This window comes from Myotis nattereri (assembly GCF_964212035.1).
Source record: "Myotis nattereri genome assembly, chromosome: 3".
Taxonomy (NCBI): domain Eukaryota; kingdom Metazoa; phylum Chordata; class Mammalia; order Chiroptera; family Vespertilionidae; genus Myotis; species Myotis nattereri.
The window spans coordinates 189,865,873-189,890,280 of record NC_138077.1 but is presented as its reverse complement, the minus strand read 5'-3'; the positions used below and the strand labels follow the sequence as shown (position 1 = coordinate 189,890,280).

The 24,408-nt window shown below is 54.1% G+C and overlaps 1 protein-coding gene and 1 pseudogene across 2 annotated transcripts; one reads left to right on the top strand and one right to left on the bottom strand.

Annotated features, from left to right (window-relative positions):
* Positions 1 to 56: 56 nt before the first annotated feature.
* COL9A2 (collagen type IX alpha 2 chain) lies at positions 57 to 15,018 on the bottom strand (the record flags this gene model as incomplete). Its single annotated transcript, XM_081085871.1, has 32 exons — positions 57 to 831; positions 1,262 to 1,339; positions 2,662 to 2,850; positions 3,144 to 3,198; positions 3,438 to 3,584; positions 3,712 to 3,744; positions 3,830 to 3,874; positions 3,989 to 4,024; positions 4,260 to 4,331; positions 4,417 to 4,470; positions 4,761 to 4,814; positions 5,364 to 5,417; positions 5,791 to 5,835; positions 6,589 to 6,642; positions 6,874 to 6,927; positions 7,323 to 7,376; positions 8,495 to 8,548; positions 8,666 to 8,719; positions 8,814 to 8,867; positions 9,224 to 9,277; positions 9,561 to 9,614; positions 9,697 to 9,753; positions 9,993 to 10,040; positions 10,162 to 10,215; positions 10,510 to 10,563; positions 10,854 to 10,877; positions 10,981 to 11,016; positions 11,143 to 11,196; positions 12,369 to 12,431; positions 12,514 to 12,549; positions 13,785 to 13,859; positions 14,947 to 15,018. 32 exons carry the CDS (start codon positions 15,016 to 15,018, stop codon positions 632 to 634), a joined length of 2,067 nt encoding a protein of 688 aa, XP_080941997.1. The 3' UTR covers positions 57 to 631.
* On the top strand, positions 15,017 to 24,300 carry LOC308515567 (pre-mRNA-splicing factor 38A-like; annotated as a pseudogene). Its single transcript has 2 exons — positions 15,017 to 15,130; positions 23,461 to 24,300. The product of its transcript is annotated as a pre-mRNA-splicing factor 38A-like (transcript).
* Positions 24,301 to 24,408: the final 108 nt, after the last annotated feature.

The following is a 24,408-nucleotide window of genomic DNA, read 5'->3' as shown; positions in this document are numbered from 1 at the left end:
CAGGCAGTGGAGGCCCAGCCCCAACCCATGAGAAATTAAGCCCAATAACTCACATCCTGGTTTGTACCCAAGTTGTGGGCTTTTATTTACAGAAAGGCCTGTATGGACCTAGGGGAGGGAGGATGGGAGACGGTGATGCCAGAAAGAAGGGAGCGGGTGTTTAAATACTCAGGAGGGAGGCAGGGAGGAATGAGCAGGGATGGCTTAAGGATGGCCACCTATCGGCAGTCACCCAGGAAGCCCAGGGGGTAAAATGGGTCAGGAACCAGCGAAGACCTCAGTTCACCTGCCCCAGGGACAAGATGGTCAGCGGAGGATGGCGCAAATTAAGGAGATGCTTGTTTTGGTAACATCTGAATTATGCTCCAGGAAGGGAAGCCACCCCATCCTCTGTGGAGCTTGGACTCTCCAGGGACACTTGCCCTGTCCTTTGGCCTCACCTTTTCACTCCAATGCCCTCCCCTTCCCTCATGTTTTAGAATTTTCTTTTCCTCAAGACTCCTTCCTGGGTCCCAGAGAGAGGTCCTAGGAAGGCTCGTTTCCTGGGCTGAGGGATGGGTTGCATGTCTATCCAGAGGGGACCTATTCCTCCCCCCCGGGATGCCTGCTGGGCTCTGTCCTGGCCTGCTGCTCATGGGCCCTTGATGGATCCAGGCTCTGTGAGGCGTGCAGAGGCGTAGGCTGAGGCTCCAAGGCAGGCTGCAGGCTCACAGAAACCTGGCAGCCCCACAGGGCCTGGCAGGCCAGGCCGGCCTGCCTCTCCTGGGGCTCCTGGGGACCCTCGGTCTCCATCTTTGCCATTGATTGCCTGGCCAGGCCGGCCAGGGAGTCCTGTGAATGGGAGAAGGTCAAGACATCAGGGCTTGCTCCTGTCTTGGCTCTAGAACTGGTCATTTTTCAGATGGGGAAATGAAGCCAAGGACACCACACGAAGAAGGGGCTCTGCCCCAGACACATAGGTTGAGAGAGTCACCTGTGCCTGCCCATTAATCCCAGCCCCCAAACAGTGACTCTCAGGAGCACATGCCCTTCCTTTCCCTCCATGAAGCAGATTTTGGTACAACCCAGGAAGTCCTCAGCTGTCCAGTTCCCAGCCAGACCCCAGCTGGAGGCTCCTGGGTGCGCCAATGGGATGCAAGAGCTGGGGTTTGGCACTGAGTTGGCTGAGCATGAGTCCTCCCCGGAAGAGACCAGTTGTCTGTGAGTCACTAATCCCAGAGCTGAGGGACAGAACTGCTGCTGGGCAGGGCCAAGGTCTTACCTGGGATCCCTGGGGGCCCAGGCATCCCGGGGTGCCCATGTCCCATGTCCCCCCGGTCACCCTTCTCTCCTCGTTTTCCTGCAGAGAAAGATGGGGCCTGAGTTCAGAATTGGAAAATGTTTTTTCTACTTTGGTTGCAATTAAACTTACATGTTGCACACAGCAATCATTCCTGTTTTGTCCTAGTTTACAATAGAGGATAGCTGGAAATGACTGCAGAGCTGGTTAAATAGAGGAGTCCGAAGGATGGAAGACTACAGGGCAGGGCAGGGCAAAAGTGGGTCTACAGTTATTCATATGGAAAATAATACAATAGGCCTAACCAGTTTGGCTCAGTGGATAGAGCGTCGGCCTGCGGACTGAAGGGTCCCAGGTTCGATTCCGGTCAAGGGCATGTACCCTGGTTGCGGGCACATCCCCAGTAGGGGGTGTGCAGGAGGCAGCTGATTGATGTTTCTCTCACATCGATGTTTCTAACTCTCTATCCCTCTCTCTTCCTCTCTGTAAAAAATCAATAAAATATATTTTAAAAAATATGCCGAAACCGGTTTGGCTCAGTGGATAGAGCGTCGGCCTGCGGACTGAAGGGTCCCAGGTTCAATTCCGGTCAGGGGCATGTATTTGGGTTGCGGGCACATCCCCAGTAGGAGATGTGCAGGAGGCAGCTGATCGATGTTTCTCTCTCATCGATGTTTCTAACTCTCTATCTCTCTCCCTTTCTCTCTGTAAAAAATCAATAAAATATATTAAAAAAATAATAATAATAATAATAATAAAGAAAAGAGTTCAAATGGAAACCCAGCAGATGGGGGAAAAATAATACAAGAATAAACTCTGTTTCATGTACTCACAACTGTAAACCTACTTTTGCCCCACCCTATATACAGCTGATAAAATTCATTAGAGGACAGCTGACATTTACTGTGTGCCAAGCCCTGAACTAAGAGTTCTGTGTATACCAACTCTGAATGCAATCCTCAGAGCAACACTAGGAGGTTCTTGCCGTTTTACAGATGCTAACTCTAAGGAATCTGTAAGATGGCAAGATTAACAGGTAACTTGTCCAAGAGCCACAACGAGCAAGTGGCAGAGTCTGGACACACACCCATCTTGGGATTCTTGAGCTTGTGTGCTTCACTATTTTGTTAATCTGCCTCCCTACTTTTAGATACATGGAAAGATGTTTATCGGGTACCACTAAGTAAATTTAAAACAGAAAACAATCCCCCCAAAAACCCAAATTATAAAATCGTACATTTGTTTCTATCAATTTGCTACTGAGAAAGAAAAAAGAAAAGGCGGCTGAGCAATGAGCCTGCCGAACTGGGCCCACCTTGGCCAAATCCCATCCCCAGCGCCCCCCCCCCCACACACACACACACACACAGAGCAGCACTCACCCTTGGGCCCTGTGTTGCCAATCTGACCCACGGCTCCCACGATGCCAGGAACGCCCCGAGGGCCCGGATGCCCATGAGGCCCCTGTTTGCCTGGGTAACCAGGAGGCCCAGGGGGTCCGGGGAGACCCATCATGCCGGTTGCACCCAGGGCTTCCCTCTTGGCACTCACAGCCACCTCTGCCAGTTGCTCTGGAAGGAGGGAGGGAGATGAGAGGTCTGACATGGATGCTGCTCCGAAAAACAGGAAGGCAGAGCATCCCGACCCTGGCCGCTGGGTGTGCAGACAGGAAAGGCGGCGGTTAACTTCCCCCTCCCCCGGCCATTCTGCTGAGGTCCAGCCAGGGCAGGAAGGTCTCAAGCTCCCAGTCCTTGGAGGCGGAGCTGTTAAGAGCGCCCGGGACTTCAACGCTGAGGCCAGGCCACTTGGAGGGGTGATGCCCTGACAGGGCGGGTGCGGAGGGGTTGCCGGCTCCTCCCATCACCTTGCAGCATCTTCAGCACCACGTCCACGATGTGCTGGTCGCTGGCATCTCGGCCCTGCACGGAGAAGGCCTTTCAGGAAGAAGCCCGGCTGCTCCCTGCTCCCGGTTTCTCGCCAGCAGCATTTTCAGCATCTGATTGAACCCCTCCTGCGCCACCCACGCCATCCTCTGCTGGGGGCCTGGGACCAGCCTCAGGGACCTCGGCTTCCTCGAGGAGCCCCCAGCCCTTGGGACTACGCGGCACTCCGAGAGATTTCCCACCGGGAAGACTCCTCGCCACCCGGGGCCACTCACCGCCACGCCCTGTCTCCCGGGCAGCCCGGGCACGCCGCGGTTTCCAGCCAGTCCTCGGGGGCCGGGGAGTCCGGGGTAGCCTTGCACCCCGGGGGCGCCCGCATCCCCGCTGGGGCCGCGGTAGCCGGGTTCTCCGCGGACGCCTTGCTGCGGGGCGGGGTGGGTGCAGAGGCGGGTGAGCGGGCGCGCGCGGAGCGGGAGGGGCGGGCCTGGGCGCGGAGGTCCGGGCAGCGCCGCGGGGTGCGGAGCGGGGAGGAGGGGGAGGAGGACTCACCTGTCCCTTGGGCCCCGGCTCGCCAGACTCGCCCTGCAGGCACAAGGAAGCCCTGTCACCAGGTCGGGGGCCCGGGGCACCCGCCGCTCGCCCGGCCGCCCCCGCGCAGCCCGCTCACCTTCTCGCCTTTCTCGCCGGGGAGGCCGGCCACGCCCGGGTCGCCCTGCAGATGGAGAAGCAGGAGTCTGAGCTGCGGCTGTGACGCCACCACCCCGCCCCCAACCCCCGGACGCGGGGGCGCCCCCCAAGCCCCAGAAGAGGGGGCGCTGGTACTCACCACTCCGCCGCGGGGCCCGGTCTTCCCTGGGGAGCCCTGGAGAAAGCGGGCGTCGGGGCTCGGTGAGCTCTCCTCTCCAGGGAGGGCGGGTCCCTTCCCCCTGGCTCCCGGCCACTCCCTGCCTCTGCCGCCCCCTCGCCCCCAGGACCCCCTGGGGCCCAGAGGGAGTCATTTCCCCCGAAGGTTGGGAAGCTCGGGAGGCATGTGAGCGCTCGTCCTCCGCCCCGAGTCTCCGGGCTCTTTCCCAGGGTTTTCCAGGGCCATTTGGTACCTTGTCTCCCTTGATGCCGGGCAGGCCTTGCGGTCCTGGAATTCCCGGAGGCCCCTGCTCCCCCTTAGGGCCCTGAGACGAGAAGAAACCAGAAGCTCAAGCAAATGAGGTGCCCAGGCGTGCTCCCCACTGCCCATCCAAGCCGCCTCTCGCTTACCTGCCGTCCTTGAGGGCCTGGCTGCCCCACGGGCCCCCTCTCACCCTGGTCACCCTGGAAGAGAAACAAAGGGTCACACCCAGGCTATCCGCACTGGCAGCCTCGCCCTGCGGACCCCAGGCCAGACCCTGCATGGCCAGGGTGCCCTCCATTTCTACTGTCACCAGCATGACACGTCCTTGGCCCCACTTCACAGACCAACACACTGAGGCCCAGCCGGGAAGCCTCACTCAGGGTGGACAGGGCTGCGCACGTGCCGGGCCATTGCGAGGACCCAGATCCTGCATCCAGCAGAGCCAGCAGCTGCAGAGGCCCTCGGGGAGGGCGCTGTGCCAGGCACTTACCTTCTGCCCCATGATGCCCTGGGGACCGATTTCTCCTCGAGGCCCGGGCTCTCCCTGGGGGACAGAGAAATTGGAGTTAAGCAGTCCTGGTGGTCCCTCCCCTTCACACCTGGCTAAAGCCCATTCCTGAGTCCCAGCTAGTTCGCTTCCTCAGGGAAGCTTTTCCTACGCCCTGTTCTTCTCTTCTGGTCTCTGTACTTTTCCTTCATAGGACTCAACACAATTGTAGTTAGTTATCATGTGTTCATTTATTTAATGTCCGTCTCTTCTGCTAACAAACCGTAAGCTCCGTGTGAATAGGAGACTGTGTATCTCAGCATTTACCACAGTTGCAGGTATTTGGTGAATGCTTATGGAATGAGTGAGTGAATGAATGAATGAATGATTCTGAGCCCTTTATCCCTACTGCCTGGTACAGAGAGGAGAGGGAGCTTCCCTAGGATAGTGGGGCAGTGGCAGGGCCCTGGCTGGCACCCAGGGCACCTCCATGTCAAGGGTTCACTCCATAGTCTCACCCAGACCCCATAAACTGAGTGCAGGGTCCTCAGGCCTGGGGACGGGGGACAAAGCAAGAGCCCTTGTGTCAAAGGAGAGGGCACTTACCTCCTTCCCAGGGGGACCAGAGACTCCAGGGAGGCCCTGCTGGCCTGGCTCACCCTGCAGGAAAACACAGTTTAAGGTCAGTCTGGGAGAAGCCCAATGAACCCTAAACAGACTCTGGAACCCAATAAGTTGTGGAAGGGAGAGGGTGTTCTTGGTCAGATCCTCTGGACTCCACTGATTTCCCTGTTTGTCTCTCCTTTGGATTCAGAGCCATGCCATCTGTCTCCGCTGAGCTGAGCTGAGGTGTGGGGCGTGGCGGGAGGTGCCAGGAGGGAAGTGCTTAGGCCCAAGGGATTTGTGTACAGGCTGAGTCGCTGAGCCTGAGGTGAGGCCTGAGCCTTGCAGTCTAGGACATGCCCTGGTCCCTTGCCCCTAGGCTCCCTCCCTCAGATGAAGCCATTCTGCTGCCAGCTTGGGGCCACTTCACCTTGTCTCCTGGGCCTCCTTTGGTCCCGGGCTGGCCTGGCACACCCTGGAGAAAAAAGTGACATCAGAGCCCAGCTGGTGTGGCTTAGTGGTTGAGCATCGACCCAGGAACCAAGAAGTTGCCAGTTCGATTTGGGCACATGCCCGGGTTTCAGGCTCAATCCCCAGGATGGGGCGTGCAGGAGGCAGCCAATCAATGATTCTCTTTCATCATTGATGTTTCTATCTCTCCCTCTCCCTTCCTCTTTCTGAAATTTATATATATATATATATATATATATATATATATATATATACACACACACACACACACACACACACATATTTTAAGAAAAGCCAAGGCAGTGTTGAGAAGTGGTTGAAGAGGCAGGAAATGGTCCGATTATGTGGTCCTTGAAGGCTGAGATGAGCTGGGAGGACAAGGATGGTAGCTCTCTGTTCCTGTTTCCCTGCCACTTAGTGTACCTTGGTACTCAACAAGTACTTCTTGACTGAGCATGGAATGACCTTCCGGAGGCACTGAGGGCCATGGAAGGTGCTGCATCAGGGAAGGGTCAGATTCCACTTAGCCATGATGGAGGATTGGAATAGCCACAGAGAAGGCTGGAGCCATCGCCCAAATGATGAGGCCTAAGCCACAGGGTGGTGATGAGGTCCAGGCTGGGTGCGGACAAGGACGAGAGCAAGAGCCCGGGCGTGTAGATTTGCCACCATGGGAGGTGGGCAACAGAATGCTTGGTCTTTCTGAGGAGGAGAAACAACTTGCAGTGGGCGGCCACCGTGGCTCCATCATACTCACCGCTGGGCCCTGGTGGCCTGGGTTTCCTGGCCGTCCCGCCAGTCCTGCACTGCCCTGGGAGAGAGACAGCCAGAGGCACAAATGAGAGCTACCCCCAGAGGGCCCATGGCTTCCACCAGAATGCAGGCAGGGAAACTGAGGCCCAGGGGCAAGAAGGGATGTGTCGATGACACACCTGAGAGTCCCAGGCTCATAGGCCTCCAAGATCCCAGTGATGGGACTCAGGCCTGAGCTGGGAGGGGCCCTGACTCTTGCCCCAATCCCACCAGCGGTCCCCACTCCTACCTTCATGCCAGGTGTGCCTGGGGTCCCGTCCTTGCCGTCGATGCCTGGGGGACCCTGCTCAGGGGAGAGTTGAAGGTAGACTCACAATGGGGAGATGCCTGGGGTCAGGCCTCCCACCCATGTCGCTCTGTGACAGCTGCAGTGTGCAGGGAAGTGGTCTGGTCGTCGCTTGAAGCCCCATCAGTCAACTGGGGGAAGGGAATGGACGTGGGAATGGGACTTCGGGGATGGACCACACGCCCTCCCTGTAGGGTGACAAGTGTCCTAGATTGCTGCAAGCTTCCCATGATCTCTCCTACAGCATTTACAGCTGAAAACACTAAGGCACAGAAAGGGGGCGTTTCCCGAGGTGGCAGAGCCAGTGGGCCAGCAACAGAGTTCAGTCTAGAGTCCCTGGGGGCTTGGGCAGAGCTGACTGGAACCTGCCCTCTGTCTGGGTGACCACTTACAGCTGCTCCCTTTGGGCCTGTTATTCCCTGGGGTCCTCGAACACCTTGGCTTCCCTGCAAAGTAGACAGAGATCAGGTCACCTTTAGGGCACTGAAGTCCTACCTGGTGGTTCCCAGAGGGGAACAGCTGAGAACAGTGGCCTCTGCATCCCAGGGTCCCTGAGGCACAGGCCACGCTGGGCAGGGGCTGGAGCAGAAGGGCCTGGGAGTGCCCTTTCGGCTCTGGACCCAGCAGGAGGGAGTGGAGGGCAATCCAAGCAGAAGGGGCTGGGCTGGGGGTGGGAAGGAGCCAGCACTCGCTGAGGCCCAGCGGGACTCTGGGCTCCACTATGCAACATGGCAACCAAATGTGACGTGTGGGCTTTGTTTGGGTCTTAATTTGAACAAGAATCCTGAAGAGACATTTTTGATGTAATTGGGAAAAATTGAACACAGGCTGGTTATTTGATGATGTTTAGGAATACTTGATAATTTTTTTGGCATGGTAATGATACCGTGATTTTGTGAGAAAAAGTGCTTATTTTTAAGAGATATACACAGAAGTACTAGTATTTAGGGGTGAAATGACATGATGTTAAGGACTTGCTTGAAAATATCAGCGTGAAACAATAACAAAGTGAAGGAAGGAAGGATAACGCGAATTTGGCAAAATGTTAATTTGGGGAGATAGGTTATATGGGGGTTCACTATATCATTCTCTACCTTTGTGTATCTTTCAAAACTTGCATAATAAAAACTAAAAAAGAACAGTTAGTTTTACTCTCTTCAATTTTTCTGTAAACTCAAAACTGCTAAGAGAAATAAAGTCTATTAATTAAAAATAAATAAAGAGTTAAGTGAACTGGCATCTGGACCAAATCCCATTAGCCCCATGGCTGATTTGCTGGAATTTAATTGTCTGGCCCCTGTGACCATAGGACTGAATCTCCTGGCTTCTCCCAAAATCTGAATTTGATCAGGAACGGGCTGGGCTTCAAGGAGTGGGGGCTGGCAGAGCTGACTGGGCTCTGGGCACAAACTCTCCTTCCCATACCAGACACTCCCATGCAGACACCAAGACACACACACACACACACACACACACACACACACACACACCAGCCTTAGGTGGAGCTGAGCCCTGCCCAGTGCTCCCAGGAGCCCTAACTGGACCAGAGGAGTGGAGGACTCACCACGTCGCCTTTCTCGCCAGCTCGGCCTGGTGGCCCTCGAGGACCTTCCTCACCCTGGCAAGAAGGACAAACGGGAATCCGAGTTAACGGGCTCAGCTGGAGCAGCACCCGCTGCGTCCCCAGGAACTCCAGCCTGGAGATGTGCGGGGAGGTGAGCAGGAGCAGACTTACCGGAGACCCAGCGGTGCCAACAGAGCCCACCATGCCTTTGTACCCACGAGGACCCTGGGCAGAGGAAGGAGGTGCGGGTCAGCCCTAGACCCCAGAGGCCAGAGGGCTGTCGGGGCGGCTCTTGCAGGACGCCCGCAGACTCACTCACCGTCTCTCCTTTGGGCCCCGCCATGCCTGGGTAGCCCCTGGCACCCTGGGGACCCTGTCAGGAGAGAAGAATGACAGCGATGGCAGTGGCAAGGCCCGCTTCATGGTTCCTTCTCTGACCCCAGCCCAGACTTCACAATGCTCCTCTGCGTCCCTGTCTCACAGGAGGGACTGGGGCTCAGAGCCAGGGACACATGCACCGGAGTCACTCAAAGGGACAGTGGCACAACCTGGGTCTCAGCCCAGCCCGGGACCGTCTTGGTTCTGTCCCCCAACTTCCGACACTCAGCTTCAGCCTCCCTCTCCCACGGGCACAGGCGTCTCTGCTACAGGTTAGGGGCTGGAGCAGGGGCATGACCCCACTAAGGTCTCCCAGGACAGGGGAGGAGGCCCAGGGGAAGTGTTCCTTACCGGTGGCCCAGGGATGCCTTGCTCTCCGGAAGCACCTACATCTCCTTTGGGACCCTAAGGGGCAGGATTGAGTGATCGGACAGGTGGGCAGGTGGAGAGACATGTATTCAGGCAACCAAAGATAGCATTCCTTCCCAATCCCACATGACAGGTGGAGAAATGGCGGCCCAGCAAGAAGGGACTTGTCCAGGGACACACTGACCTAGAACATGGGCCTCCTGCTTCCCAGCTCAAGACTCTGTCCCCAGAGACCACAGAGGAAGGAAAAGGGGCGGGGAGGAGGAAGAAGTGGGGTCCTCTCCACAAGTCTCTCCCATGGCTCTCTGCCCTCACTTACCGGCTTCCCAAGGCGGCCGGGATCTCCCAGAACCCCGCGTTTCCCAGGATGCCCCTAAAGGAAAAGAGGCAGCTCAGTGTGAGGTCCCCACCTGACCACCGGCTCTGCCCTCCCCAGACCAAGGCCAGGAGCTCACCTTCACTCCCTGCAGCCCCTGGGGGCCTTTCACACCCGCTGGACAGTTGGTTGGACACTGGAAAGAAAATCCCGCAGGGCTCTGTGGTCACAGGCCTGCCTCAGGCCAGCTGGGCAGTGCTTCCCCATCTTGCCAACTCCCAAACCCTCCTCCCACCCCATCTGGCTGAGCCACTCTGTGAAGCCCCTCCCCAAATCCCACTGTCCTGTCTCCAGACCCATCCTATCTCCACCACTGCCCATCTCCAGGTGACCAGCCCCAAAACGCATTAGCCTTGCCCCACGACCACCTCTCACCAGGAAATCCGCGCTGCCTTCCAGGCCCTGGATGGTTCCGGGGCGGCCCTGAGAGGAGATGTGTGACCATGAAATCTGACCCCGAACCTACCCCATCCCAGGCATGCTTCAAGTACCCTTCTCCTTCCTCGGCTACACACTGCCATGTGGGAGGTCTGAGGACACTTACCGGTTTCCCAGGGGGTCCCGGGGGCCCTGATGGTCCCTCTGGTCCAGAATCCCCCTGGAAGCAAGAGAGGCCCAAATCATACCCCTGTGCAGCCTCCCCTCCAGTCACCTCCTGCAATCTGGGCTCTTGGGGAGATCAAGGCCTGACTGGTAAGGGATGGTCCCAGCCCTTGGTCTCCCTGAAAGGCCTACCACAGGGTGGGCTCAGCAGAGGGGTTTCTGCCCCAGACCTGGAGGAGCTCCCTGGTGGCCAGAAGCAGGCCCAGGAACTTCTGGAGAAACACCTAGCTTGCAGGCTTGGAGGCAGAGCGCAGGGGGCAGAGTCAGTAGAGGGGTGGCTGGGGCTCACCTTGGGGCCGGTGATTCCAATCTCACCAGGGAGGCCAACAGGTCCAGGTGGTCCCTAGGAACAGAGACATCACTGGCCAGGATGCCTCAGAGGGTTAGCCCATCCCAGGGGCAAAGGTAAGGACAGGTGCCAGAGACTGACACGGGAGGGCTTTAAGGACCAGAGAATCCCACAGCCAGTGGATAGGCCGGGAGTGGGCTGGCTCAGAGTTCTCTGGCAGGTCTGCCCATTCCTGACATGAGAGCATGCTGGCCCCTGCCCATGATGGCCCGTCCCCTAGAAGCCCTCCTGTATCATCATTCCCTCGGAGTCTCGGGGACCCTGCCCCTCCCCTGAGGACTTACAGGAGGTCCAGCGAAGCCAGGGCCCTAGAACAGAAGGAAAGGAGATTGGGTTGATGGCCCTTCTTCAAATCTCTCCCCCGCCCCCAGTCCGCACAAGGTCATCAAAGCCTCTGGAGGTTATACTCACCGGCAGGCCAGGCGGACCTGGGAGCCCGGGCTGGCCCTGCAAGAGCAATGGGAGAGGCTCAGAGGCTGGGGTCTCCTGGGTCCCTGCCCCTCTCTACTGCAGCCCTTCCCAAACTCTGGCTCTCCATTGCCCATGCTGAGTGAGTCCCCAGCAGGCCCTTACCTTGACTCCAGGGATGCCAACAGGGCCAGGTTCCCCCTTGGCCCCAGTGAGACCCTGGGGAAGAAAGAAGGTAGATCAGTGAGGGGCAGGGCGGGTACAGAGGTCTCTCTTGGGTGGGCCCAGACTGCATTTCACCCAACTCCTTAAAGGCCTTAAACACCTCACTTTTCTTTCCTCGGTTCCCACAGTAACCCTAGGAGGTGGGCAGGCAGAAGGGTTATCTTTCTTTTGAAAGATGAGAAACCAAATCTCAAAGATCCATTAGCCTGGGCCTCCTGCCTCCCAATTTAGGATCTAGAAGACTTAGATGAAGATCTGGAATGGTCATTTTCTTTTTTAAAAAAATATATTTTTATTGATTTCAGAGATGAAAGGAAGGGAGAGATGAGAGAGAATTATTGATCAGCTGCCTCCTGCACGCCTCACACTGGGGATCGAGTCTGCAACCCAGGCATGTGCCCTGACTGGGAATCGAACCATGATCTCCTGGTTCATAGGTTGACACTCAACCACTGAGCCATGCTGGCCGGGCTGGAATGGTCATGTTCTTGATGTCTGCCCTTGGCAATTTTGCCTGAGCCTTAATTTTTCATCTGCAAAATGGATTAATAATCCTGCTTACGTCTGTAGGGGGGTGTGTGAGAATTGATGTGGAAGGCCATGTGCTTTGTAACCTTTGCAAGGTGTTGGTGAGCTGGAGGAGCCCCTGTGGCTGGGCACAGCTCTGATGGGGCCTCCTGAGCCAGCAAGGCCAACCAACTCACGGGGGCCTCTTCCCCCTCCCATCTTTCGGTGACTGACCCAAGTGTATTCCCCAACCAGATGACTATCCCAGTGGCCCTGGCCGTGTCCCGGAGCCAGGGACCTTGGGGCCCCTGGGAACTCTGTGGGATCAGCCACATAATGCTCCTCTCCTGAGCTGCACTGGCGCTTCGAGGGGGTCGGGTGGGGAAGGGAAGGGAGGAGGAGCGGACGGGTGTGCAGGACAGCTCTGGGCAGAGATGCAGCCTGACGCTTGGAAGCCAGAAATGTGACACTAAATCCTGGCTGCTGCAGACAACGGAGCCCCTCTCCATCTGCCCATGAGTCAGTGCTCCTGGGCTGGGGGTGCGGTTCCAGTGAGGTCACCCGTCTCATGGAGGGGACGGGCTCATAGCTGTAGAGCCTCATCCTGCTGCTCCATCTGAACACAACGTCAGGGAAGACGCCAGAACCAGGCCACTCACGTCAATCCCCGGCTTCCCATCCGGCCCGTCGGGCCCCGCTTTGCCAGGCTCTCCCTTCGGTCCCTTGAAAACAGGCGAAGCAAATACTAGCAAGAGGAGGGCAAGAACCACAAGAGCCAGAGACCAAAGGAGAAAAGGCACTTACCGGAGGGCCGGCTTTCCCAGGGGGCCCCTTGTCACCCTGCAAGAGACAAGCTGGTGAGGCAGCAGGCTCTGGCTCATGCTGCCCAGCGGCACCACAGGCCCCGGCGGCTGGGTCCCCCTGCCTTTCTCCTCGCCCTCTCCTCCTGTCCTGGATCCCCTCAGCCTTGCACTTTTTAGGAAAATAGCTCCATCTCTCTCTCTCTCTCTCTCTCTCTCTCTCTCTCTCTCTCTCTCTTTCTCTCTCTCTCTCTCAATAAATAAATAATCATAGGTTGATTGAGACCATCCCCAGACAGGCAGGAGAAGGTGATATCAACATGGCTGTAGACACACCAATGCTGGCGAGGTGCTGGTTATGAGACTTGCAAATGGAGTCGTGGGCTCCAAATTACCTTGGAGAGCTGGTTGGTGCCTCTTGGATTTGGGCAAGTGTGGGAAGAAACTTTCAGAAAAACGCAAAGGGGAGGTAAGTGAAGTAAAGAGACTGGGGTGGGGTACGGGGGCCTCTGAAGGGGCAGATTCCAACTTCCCAAGGCAGGAAGGAACTCCTTTCCCTGGTGACAAAGGACCCTTGGTGGAGGACAGGCAGGGCCTGGAGTCAGACTCAGCCCCAGAGCGGCCTCCGGGCATCTCAGCCGGCAGCAGCCAGAGAACTGGCAGGGACCCAGCTCCCTGTGTTTGGGGGTGGGGGCACCAGGCTGAATAGACGTCTGTCCAGATGGGTAAACATGGAGCTAACCTCCTGCCGGAGCCTGCTGAATGAGGGCTTTAACCCTCACCATGCTGGGGAGATCAGGGAGCAAGCCCAGCTGGTTCTAAATCGGGGAAGAAATGCAAAAGGAAGAGACAGGAGTCTGGCCCCAGCTGGTCAGCGGTCTGGCCATAGTTTCTAAACTATCCCGAAGAAGCGCACAGACGTGCCAGTGGGAGGGCCCAGGGGTTAAGGCGTCTCCCACGTTCAAAAGGAGGGAAAGGCGGGGAAGGGGATAAGGAATCGCTGTGAGCTGTGGAGGGTGGACAGCACTGCAGCTCCTTGTCTGTGGGCAGCTATAACGGGCTCTGCATCTCCCTGCTGGGTTGAGGTTTCCACAGAACAAACAGGTTCCTTGTGGGGCGGGCGGTGCCGCCTACTGGCAACAGAGGGCACTGCATCTCCAGGAACCCCTCCACCCCCTCCCCGCTCCCCGCGCTCACAAAGTCTCCCTTTGTCCGCAGCCTCCCTCCCTCCGCAGCCTCCCTCCCTCCGCTTCGGTCCCAGGTTTAGAGACTCACGTCGATGCCGTCGGATCCTGGCATTCCCGGCGGCCCCGGGGGACCCGGGGGGCCTCGCTCTCCTGGCGGACCTCTCTGAAAACACACACAGGGTGTGCGAGCTCAGACAGCGCAGGAAGCAGGGCATCCCAGGGCTGCACCTCCCCCGGGAAAGAATTCCGCGGGAGCAGCCAGCTCCCGTGCGCTGAGAGCCTGGGGTGCGCCAGGCACCGCGTCCCGTTACAAGCGTATCTTAGAGGATGCTCGGGCTGTGGGGCGGATACTAGTGTGCAGTTGTGCAAACAGACTCGGAGGTTAAGAAGGACCACAGGGAGTAAGAGGTGGCGCCAGGATTCCGCTGTGGCACGTCGTCCTTGCGAGGTCTGGTGAGGACAGACGGCAATGCTGGTGGCTCAGATAAGGCACAGACAGTACAATGAAGGGTTGTGGTATTATTATTATTTTTATTTGACCAACAGGTATGGATGCTGAGTAGGCGCCCTCTCCCCTTCCCCCCGGCGAGGGTAAAACCCGAGTGGAAAGCAGGAGAGGCTGGGACCGGGCGGGGGTGGGGGCTGTTCTCGCCTCCCACTCTCGCTCCCCTCCACCAACACCGCCCCTCCATCCTCCTGGGGCGGCCGTCTGGTGGGGCCAGCCCCGACCCAGGCCGGGCTCCGCGCTGCCAGGGGCCCGCCCGCGCCTTCCCGACGCTGGAGCCCCGCAGGGGAGCTTCGAGCCACACCGGGCACCAGTGGGCGTCCCTTTAGACCCCGGGCCCCCAGATGCCCTCGGAAGTCGCCGGGCGGGCGAGAGCAGCGTCTGGCTGGAGCCGGCGCCCCCTGGGAGGCGGCAGGGGCTGCGGCTCCCGAGCCCCGTGAATGGGCACCATTGTCCCCCCGCCACCTGGGCTCGCCGGGCTGCCAGGACCCAGCGCCAGCTCCTGCTGCACGCTGCTGTCCCCGGCAGGGCTGAGCATCTCGGGACAGGGTCCCTCCGGCTCCCCGGCTCATGCACCCCCGTTCACCGCGCGGGATGCACCCTGTGCGCTCACCTACCGAGGGGACTGGCGTCTGGGGACGGCCCGGACGGGCTGGGGAGTGTCGGGAGAGGGGGGAGGGAGGCCCTGGACGTCGCACCCCAGACCCCGCACCCCGGACCGGCGCCGGGTGGCCGTGGGACTTACGATCTGCGCTAGGGCGAGCCCGAGCACCTGGAGCAGGACGAGGAGGCTGCGGGGGGCGGCCGCGGCGGCCATGGCGGCGGCGGGCGGAGGAGGAAAGGGCCGGGTCCACGCCGCACCGACGGCTGAGGCTCCGCGCGGCGCTGGCGGCTCTGGGACGCAGCGGGCCCGGCCCCCTGAATATGCGGCGGGGCGGGGCGGGGGCCTGCGGTCTGTCACCTGAGAGGACCGGGGAGGGACGCCCAGGCCCTCCGCCCCCCTCCGCCCCGCTCCGTCCAGCCGCCAGCGCCCACCCTCCGTCCCGCCCGGCCTTCCCTCCCGCAGCCCGGCTCTGTAATCCGAGGAGCGGCGCCGTGCGTGGTCCTCTTTCTGGACGAGGAGGCAGAGGGCGGTCCAGGCGCCCCTCCAGCCTGACCTCCAGGGCCCTGCACCTTCCCGCTGACCCGCCGCGCCCACGCCCATCACTGGCCCACGTCCTCAGCCGCTGCTGCCGGAGAGCCCCGGCCAGTCCCCTCTCCAGGCGGAGGGGCCTCAGGCCTCTTAGCCGTCTGCCCAGCCCCCTTACACACACAAGCAGGCCTCTTCCACATGAAAATGTCCCGAAGCGAAGCCTTCCTGGGTCAGCCAGCCTGTGAGCACCCCATCTGCCTCCTCCCCCTTTGCTCGCTGCTAACTCTTTATTGGAGTTGTCTGCCACCCCCCCTCAACTTCCCCCTCTCCCTCTCCCCTCCCTGCTTCTGCCTCCGCTGGGAGTCCAGCCTTTGGCCATTCGGTCCTGAAGTCTTCCCTGTCCAGGCTTCCACACCCGGCCCCTCTTCTAGTGCCTTCTCTCCCCTGCAGCTCCCTTAAGCACCTGCGTCTCTAGGATTGGGCCTTCTCCCTCACTAGGCTGATGTCCCTCCTGTTCATGGAAACAGCCACCACCTCCTATACCAGTTTCCAAAACCTACCTGTCCAGCATGGCCATTCTCTCCCCTCCCCTCCCCTCCCCTCCCCTCCCCTCCCCTCCCCTCCCCTCCCCTCCCCTTCCCTTCCCTCCCCTTCCCTTCCCTCCCCTTCCCTTCCCTTTCATTTACTTAAGCAATGTTGGCAAAGTGCTCGGGAATCCTACTCTGTTACTAACTGTAAGTATAACCACAAGCACTTAAAACTATTGGAAGTCTCAGTTTCCTTATCTGTAAAAGGGAATAATGAGAGTCCCTACCTCACAGAGCAGAGCGTTGGTAAAGATTGGATAAGATTCTGCATGTGGAATGCTTAACCTAGCACCAGCACCTAGTAGGTGCTTGCTATTTTAGCTGTCACTGTGATTTGCTGAGGACCCTCTGTTTACCAGGCTTGCATCCCGTGTGGGGAAGATGACCACAAGCAGATCAGCCAAAACAATCCAGGAGAATATCCTCTAGAACCTAGGAAAGTCCAATGCCGGAGGCATGTTGGCAAAGGTCCCTGGGTTTTGAGGGTGTTGCTGGAGCTGAGCTCAGGAAAATGGGCTGGAGAGAATTCATTGATCTGAGTTAGTAGGAAGTAAGATGATGGGAGGAGGTAGGAGAGGGATGATGGGCATTGCCTGGGATGGGTAGGGTAATATGTGTAAAGGATTTCTAAGAACTAGGATGTCCAAAGTTGTTGGGGTTTTTTTATTATTTTTATTTTTATTTTTATTGATTTCAGAGAGGAAAGGAGGGGGAGAGAGAGATAGAAACATCAATGATGAGAGGGAATCATTGGTCGGCTGTCTCCTGCACGCCCCCTAGTGGGGATGAACCCATAACTTCAGGAATCGAATCTGGGACCCATCAGTCCACAGGCGGACGCTCTATCCAGTGAGCCAAACCAGCTAGGGCTGTTGGTTTCATGTTATTCATTTCTTCATCTCTTTGTGGGCTAAACACACAAAGGCCTTGTGTGAGTAAGTTTCCTTTTTTGTGTGTGGGTGTTACAGAAAACCAGAGAAGAACCAAGCAACGCTTAGAGAGATGGAGTTACATTTATTATTATTACGCGTGGGCCCAGAGGAAAATGTCTCTCAAATTCTGGGCCAAATCACACAGGAAATTTCCTGTATTTATGCCATTTTACCCTCTTTGTCTCCCAAATATGGGTTTTTCTGGGCCCCTTTGCAAGTTCTTAAAGAGCCCCTATGTGCTGGGGCTTTTAGACCGCAACCAAAGACTTGGCCTGGTGCCAGCACTGATAACTTCGTCTGGGGAAGGTTTATTGCCCTCTCTGAAATGGGAGTAGTCTTATTTTCCTTATTATTTAAGCCAGCAAGCATTTACAGAAGCCAACTAGCAGGGTTAAAATTTCAAACAGCAGTTTATATAGAAGATGGATGCTTCATGGGAACTATGGAACGGGGATGAGCTTCACATCTGGACAACACACATTAGTATATCAGTTGTCTATTGCAGCACAGCAAGTCACCTAAGAATGTAGTGGCTTAAAATGACAATGTCTTGGATCAGGAATTCAGGAATGGCTCTGCTGATTCTTTCTAACTCAGGGATCTGTTAGGAGGGTGCAGGCAGAGGCGGCTGGGGTTGGCATCATAGAAGACTTCTTCACCCACATGCCTGGTGCCTGTACGGGAAGCCTCCACTAGGTGGGGCTGGAACAGCTGGAATTTCCTGGGCAGCTCCCTGTCTCTCCTTTGCGTCTTTGTGGGCTTTCCAGGGAGTCTCATCAGCATGGTAGCTGAACTTCTCACATAGCAGATCAGAGACAGGGAGAACACCAGACAGAAACAGAAGTGCCTCTTAGGACCTAGTCTCAGAAGTCACACAGCATCAGTGTCACCACTTTCTTTTGGTCCAGGCAATTACAGAAGTCTGCCTAGGCTCAAAGGGAGGGAACAGAGATTTCACCTCTTGATGGACAAGCATCAATATGACATTTCAAGAAGAGCTTGGAGGATGGGACATATATTGGTGCAGCTCTCTTTGGAAAATACAGCCTATCCCACTTGGGCCTATACCCTGAATTGATTCAGTGGAAGTTGAAGCTCAAAGCCAAAGTTGACTAAGAGAAATGTTAGGGAAAGCTTTGGGACCACAAGAAGTAGACTAGAGGTTCCAGTCAATTGCATACAGCTCTTAAGGAGCAGGGAGACCTGAATAAATAGTCATCTATCCACATTCCGGGATAGGAAGACTCAATGTTGCAAAAATGTGAAATTAATGTATAAATTCCATGCAATCCCAATCAAAATCAATGCAGTTTTCATGAAACTTGACAAGCTGATTCTAAAGAGAATCTAGGAGAAAAACAGCATGAAAATAGACAACAAATGTTGGAGAAGAAAAAAAAAGAGCCCTAGCGGTTTGGCTCAGTGGATAGAGCATTGGTCTGTGGACTGAAGGGTCTCCGGTTCAATTCAGTTCCCTGCCCTGGTTGGGGTTGGTGCAGGAGGCAACCAATCGATGTGTCTCTCTCACATCAATGTTTCCCTCTGTCCCTCCCTCTTCCCTCCACTCTCTCTAAAAATAAATGGAAAAATATCCTCAGGTGAGGATTAACAAACAAACAAACAAACAAAAGAGAGAGAGAGAGAAAGGTCTTTTCCTATGAGAGATCAAAACATGGTACAAACCCCCCACCCCCCCAAAAAAAACACAACAACATAGTACAAAACGAATTATTCAAATAGGTGTTTTACCAGCTCAGGAACAGATTTTAAAAAAAAGAGAGACAGATAAGAAACACACACATTTTTCAGATATATTTAATCTATGATAAAAGTCTATATATTTCATTTATGATAAAGGTTAAATTTAAGGTAAATGAGGAAGGGATAGACCAGTTAATGAATGTTGAGGCACCTGTATATATATTCAGAAAAATTAAAGTTAGATTTCTACATCAGCGTACAAAACATGTGTTTCTGGACAAATGCATTGTGGACCCAAATGTAAAAATAACAAACTGCAAAAATCTAAAAGAAAATTTTTAAAAATAATTTTGTGGTAAAGAAAACTTTCCTGAGCAATACACAAAACCATGAAAAAATGTTTAAACTTGACTTCATAATACTTTGTTTAATCCTCACCGGAGGACATTTTTCCATTGATTTTTAGAGAGAGTGGAAGAGAGGAGGAGAATCAGAGAGACAGACACATCAGTGTGAGAGACACACACATTGTGTGCTTCCTGCATGCCCCCTACTGGGCATTGAGCCCGAAACCCATGCATATGCTCCGACCAGGAATCTAACCATTACCTTCTGGTTCATGGGTCTACACTCAACCTCTGAGCTACACCGGCGGGGCTCTGCTCTTGTCTTTCCACACAACATGCTAATTCCTCTGCAAGAACAAGTCTGAAAATGTGGGCCCACGAAGCCAGGTCCTGGACCAGAGAGAAGACTGACACCACACCCTACGCATCCTATCTCTCCTGAAGAATGCGCAGAGCCTGGGAGCATCCTCCCTTCAGCCTAGAACAAAAATGTAGCAGGGGAGAGAAAAGTCCCTTCTATTTCCTTCTCATTCAAGTTAATTCAAAACTTATTTTCTTTCTTCCAATAAAAGTTTAAATCTTAGTCATAGAGATATTTCATGTTTAAGCTGAGACTGAGTCTGCCTGATTCATCGCTGTGCTCCCAAACTGCAGATGTCCACAGATTTCTGCGTGAGCAAGTAACAAGTCACTGAATCAACCCCTAACATGCATGACACTTCCCTCAGCCTCCTCCCTACCACGCCCTCTCTCTCATGGGCAGGTTCGCAGGGTCTAGTTCAGAGGGATAGACTCAGAGCTCTTACAGCTATGTGTCAGGCTTGTAGTGTGAGGAAATCTTTAAACAACATAATCATAAAAAGAGTAGCCAGGAGCTATTGTTATTAACAATAACATTTTTTAAAAAATATATATTTTATTGATTTTTACAGAGAGGAAGGGAGAGGGATAGAGAGTTAGAAACATTGATGAGAGAGAAACATTTATCAGCTGCCTCCTGCACACTCCCTACTGGGAACAATAACATTTATCATCCCTATATGTATATCATTAAATTATATTTATAATAATACTTATTGAGCACTTGCAACATAACAGACATTGTAGTTGTGTGTTGCGTGCATTTTGTCAAGTCTTCACAGCAGGTTGATGTGATGCTGGTCGTGTGATTATTTCCTCCAAGCCTGAGGCTTAGGGAATAAAACAGTTTTCATTCCTGTTCTTCCTGTATTGATTACATATTTCCACTGTTTCTGACTCATGGTAGGTACCAGTAATGTGCATTTCCTTCCTTTTCCACTAAGACCACACATAATATTGTGCAGTTTGGGCTCTGCACAAAAATAGATAGCAGAGCCGGCCACCAGCTTGCCACAGCTGTTGTTTTGCTGGTCCTATCCCGTTTAGAGAATTCTTAGAATCTTGTTTGACTTGAGGGCTGGGCCACTCCAGTATACAATCCTCAGACCTCTATTCTCTAACCTTCCAATCTGCTAATTCTTTCTCCCTAACTCTGATAGGAAGGAGGGGTGGACGTGAGGGCAAGTAGAAAAGGCAGCCCACCTGTTTTCTTCGTTTTCCCACCAAGTCCTCTGTTCCTGGTCAGCAGTAAATCAGCTTTCTGGGGCTCTGGCGCCTCCTAGTGGTCATCGTCTGCAGCACACGATGAGAACAAATTGAATAAAAGCCCCTTTCTCAAGGAGCTCTTTGGGAGATGAAATGGGGAGAAAAGACCAAAAGCTCTGTGGGAACTCAACGAGGGAGATATCATGGCTTCTGGGGAATTGGAACTTCTAATTTCAGCTATTATATTCAGCTACACTTGGACCCTGATTCTACCACATACTAATTGTGTGACCCTGGGCAAGTCACTTCACCTCTTTGAGCATGCCTCTTGGTGTCCATGAAGTGCCCAGCAAGCTTTGAACATTTTAGGTAGAAGGAACTTTGTAAGCAAAGGCAGGGGACAGGGAAAATGTTCAGAACACAGGGCAGGTGACATGCTTCCTCTTCCTCTGGGAAGAAGGTTAGTCCCATGGAGCAAGGTGGCGGGGGGGGGGGGGGGGGCGGGCATGAACCTCTTAACCATAGCACAGTGAGAGGAGCTGGAAACCCTTCTTGGAATCAGCTGCTCATTCTAGGTTGAGCCCCAGTCTTTTTTTTTTAATATATTTTATTGATTTTTTACAGAGAGGAAGGGAGAGGGATAGAGAGTTAGAAGCATCAATGAGAGAGAAACATCGATCAGCTGCCTCCTGCACATCCCCCACTGGGGAAGTGCCCGCAACCAAGGTACATGCCCCTGACCGGAATCGAACCTGGGACCCTTGCATCCGTAGGCCGATACTCTATCCACTGAGCCAAACCGGTTAGGGCCGAGCCCCAGTCTTAAGCAGGTCTGCCTACCTGGACTCTGGCTGCCCTCACAGGCCTGGGCAGAAAAGCCAACCAGTCTGCTTCCTTCCCAAGTAGAGCAGAGCTCTTCCAAACTCATCTGACTGGCCAGTCCTGATCCTGGTTCCACCTGGCCCCTACGTGTTCCATCTGATTCTTGCCCAGTTCTGAGGTAACACTGGTAAACTATGCTGGCTTCCACGAGCTATTTTCTCCTGATTTCCTTCTCGCTATTCCTTCTCATGTTCCTCTGTGGGTTTCTTTCATCTGCCCGAGCTTCTCACGCCAAAGGGTCCTATCCTGTCCTTGTCTTTTTATTACCCATGTTCTTCCTAACCCACTCCACTGACTTTGACTATCACCTAGATGTTTTCCCCAGAGCTTCAACCCCACTATCCAACTGCCTCTGTGGGATGGTCCACAGGCACCACACACTCGATATGTCCAAAATGAAATGATCTGCTTGCCTCCAAACCCATTCTTCCTGTGTTGATTACATAGCCAATGGTTCCATCCTTTGCCCTAGTGCATAAGCAAAAAAAATGTGGTTGTCAGCTTTGACTCTTCCCTCCCTCTCCTCCCCCAGAAGTATTATCACCATGTTCCAGTCACTATGCCTTATATATGTTTATCTAATCCACCCGCCTCTCTCCATCCCGCTGTGACTCGGACACCATCCTCTTTTGCTTGGATTATTACAACTGCCTCTGGACTTGACTCTTTGCCTCAGTTTTACCCCTTGCTTGTCTCTTGTGTACCCTTCTGGATGCTCTCAAGGAGAGCCTGTTTCTTAGTCTTTTCCACCTTCTAGAATCTAGAGGCTTCCCATATTTCTTGGTTCATGACCCCCTTCTTTCATTTTCAAAGCCAGAAAAGTTACATCTCTCTGACCACTCTTCCATCGTCACATCTCTCTCTGCTTCTCTCCTATTTTCCTCTTCCACCTTTAAAGACCCTTGTGGATTGCATTAGACCCACTTGCATAATCCAGGATAAAAATCTCCATCTCAAAATCCTTAATTGTATCTACAAAGACCCACTTGCCATGTAATATAATAGATTCCCAGGTTCGGAGGACTAGAAGATGGACATCCTTGGGGGACTATTATTCTGCCTACCACAGTCCTTTCTCTGACCCGACCCCCAATATGTGTGTCTGTCCTGCATTCAAAATACATTTGCCTCATTTCAAAAAGTCCCAGCCCATTTAAGTATTAACTAAAAGTCCAAAATCTTATCTAAATCCCACCAGCTCAGCCTGGCCAGTGTGGCTCAGTGTTTGAGCATCAACCTATAAACCAGGAGGTCACGGTTCGATTCCGGGTCAGGGCATATGCTCAGATTGTGGACTCAATCCCCAGTAGGGGGCTTGCAGGAGGCAGCCGAATCAATGATTCTCTCTCATCATTGATGTTTCTATCTCTCTCCTCTCTCTCCCTCTTCTTTCCTCTCTGAAATCAATAAAACTATATTTTTAAAAAAGAATTATAAACTTATTTTTACCTCTGCTAGCAGAAGGGCTGAAACCAAAATGTCATCAGGGGGGCAGCGATACTTATGTCTCTTGTAAGTAAAGTTTAGTCACAATAAGTGGTCAGACCAGGTACAGGTGGGGGCCAGGTGTAGGCAATCCACTAGAAACTGGATGAGGCAGTTTCCTGGAAACTGAAGGCTATTAATCATGAAACCTATAATGAGAATAACAGGAAAATCGCCAGGAAGGGGCAAGAGCCCCAAGCAGGGCATAATGGAGCGCAGGAATGTATCTAACAATGATATGAGGACTATATTACGATAATTTATGTCAGGAGATTAGCATAGTGCCTGGCACAAAGTAAGTGCTCAGTAAATGTTGATTGCTGTGTATGAATGATAAACGCAACCACATAAAGGTTTAAGAGAAATCTGGCTCTGCACAAAGACAACAAGCTTGTGGGGGGAGGGGGCGGGGGGACGTTGGTGGCAGCTCAGTTGTGGATTTCACATTACTTACCTGGGGGTGGGATTGCGGTGGGAAAGGGGACAGGGAGGGGTGGAGTATGTGCCTTTATGATGAGAGAAATGGGGACCAGGACACTTACAAAATCAATCGATCTGAACCAGGCCCGGTAGCTCTGTGGGTTAGAGCGTCATTCAGATACGCTGAGGTTGCGGTCCGATCCCCAGTCAGGACACATCCATGAACGCCTAGATAAGTGGAACCAGGTTCTAAAATTGGTGAACCGCTGGGTGAAGGATCCCACAGCATCCACTGCACCAACCTTCAATATCTGGTGGAGGAGATCATTCAGATCGAATCTATGAGCCCAAGTATTGGAAAGAGGAGTGCTTTGGACTGACGGCTGAACTTGTAGTCGATAAAGCCATGGAGTTAAAGTTTGTGGGTGGCGTCTACGGTGGCAACATAAAGCCAACTCCCTTTCTGTGTTTGACCTTGAAGTTGCTGTAGATTCAACCAGAGAAGGATATCATTGTTGAGTTTATAAAAAATGAAGACCTCAAGTGCATTCGCATGTCGGGAGCACTTTACATGAGGCTGACAGGCACTGCAATAGATTGCTACGAGTTCATGGAGCCTCTGTACAATGGCTATAGAAAAATCAAGAGCCAGAACCGAAATGGGGATTTTGAGCTGATGCACGTAGATGAATTCATTGATGAACTACTGCGCTGAGAGAGTCTATGTGACATCATTCTGCCCCGGCTACAGAAACGCTATGTTGCTAGAGGAAGCTGAGCAATTGGAGCCTCGGGTTAGCGCTCTAGGAAAGGACATGGATGATGTCCAGTCCAGTGAAGAGGATGAGAACTTGCAGAGGGTAGTACCATCACCTGATCACCGCTGGAGAAGCCAGCTACGGAGACTAGGCCCGTTGCCCACACTGCGCTACAGGAGTAGGAGTGGGTCTCCCTGAAGGCGGAGTAGGTCTCCCAAGAGGAGGAGCCCTTCCCCGCCGCCGAGAGAGGCATCAGAGCAGGAGTCCAAGACCTCACAGATCCCCTTAGTCACAGACACAGGGTACACTCAAAATCTCCAAAAACATCTAAGAAGAACCACAAGAAGAGCCAGAGGAAACGCATAATGAACTCAGATTAGGTTTAGTCCAAATGGCC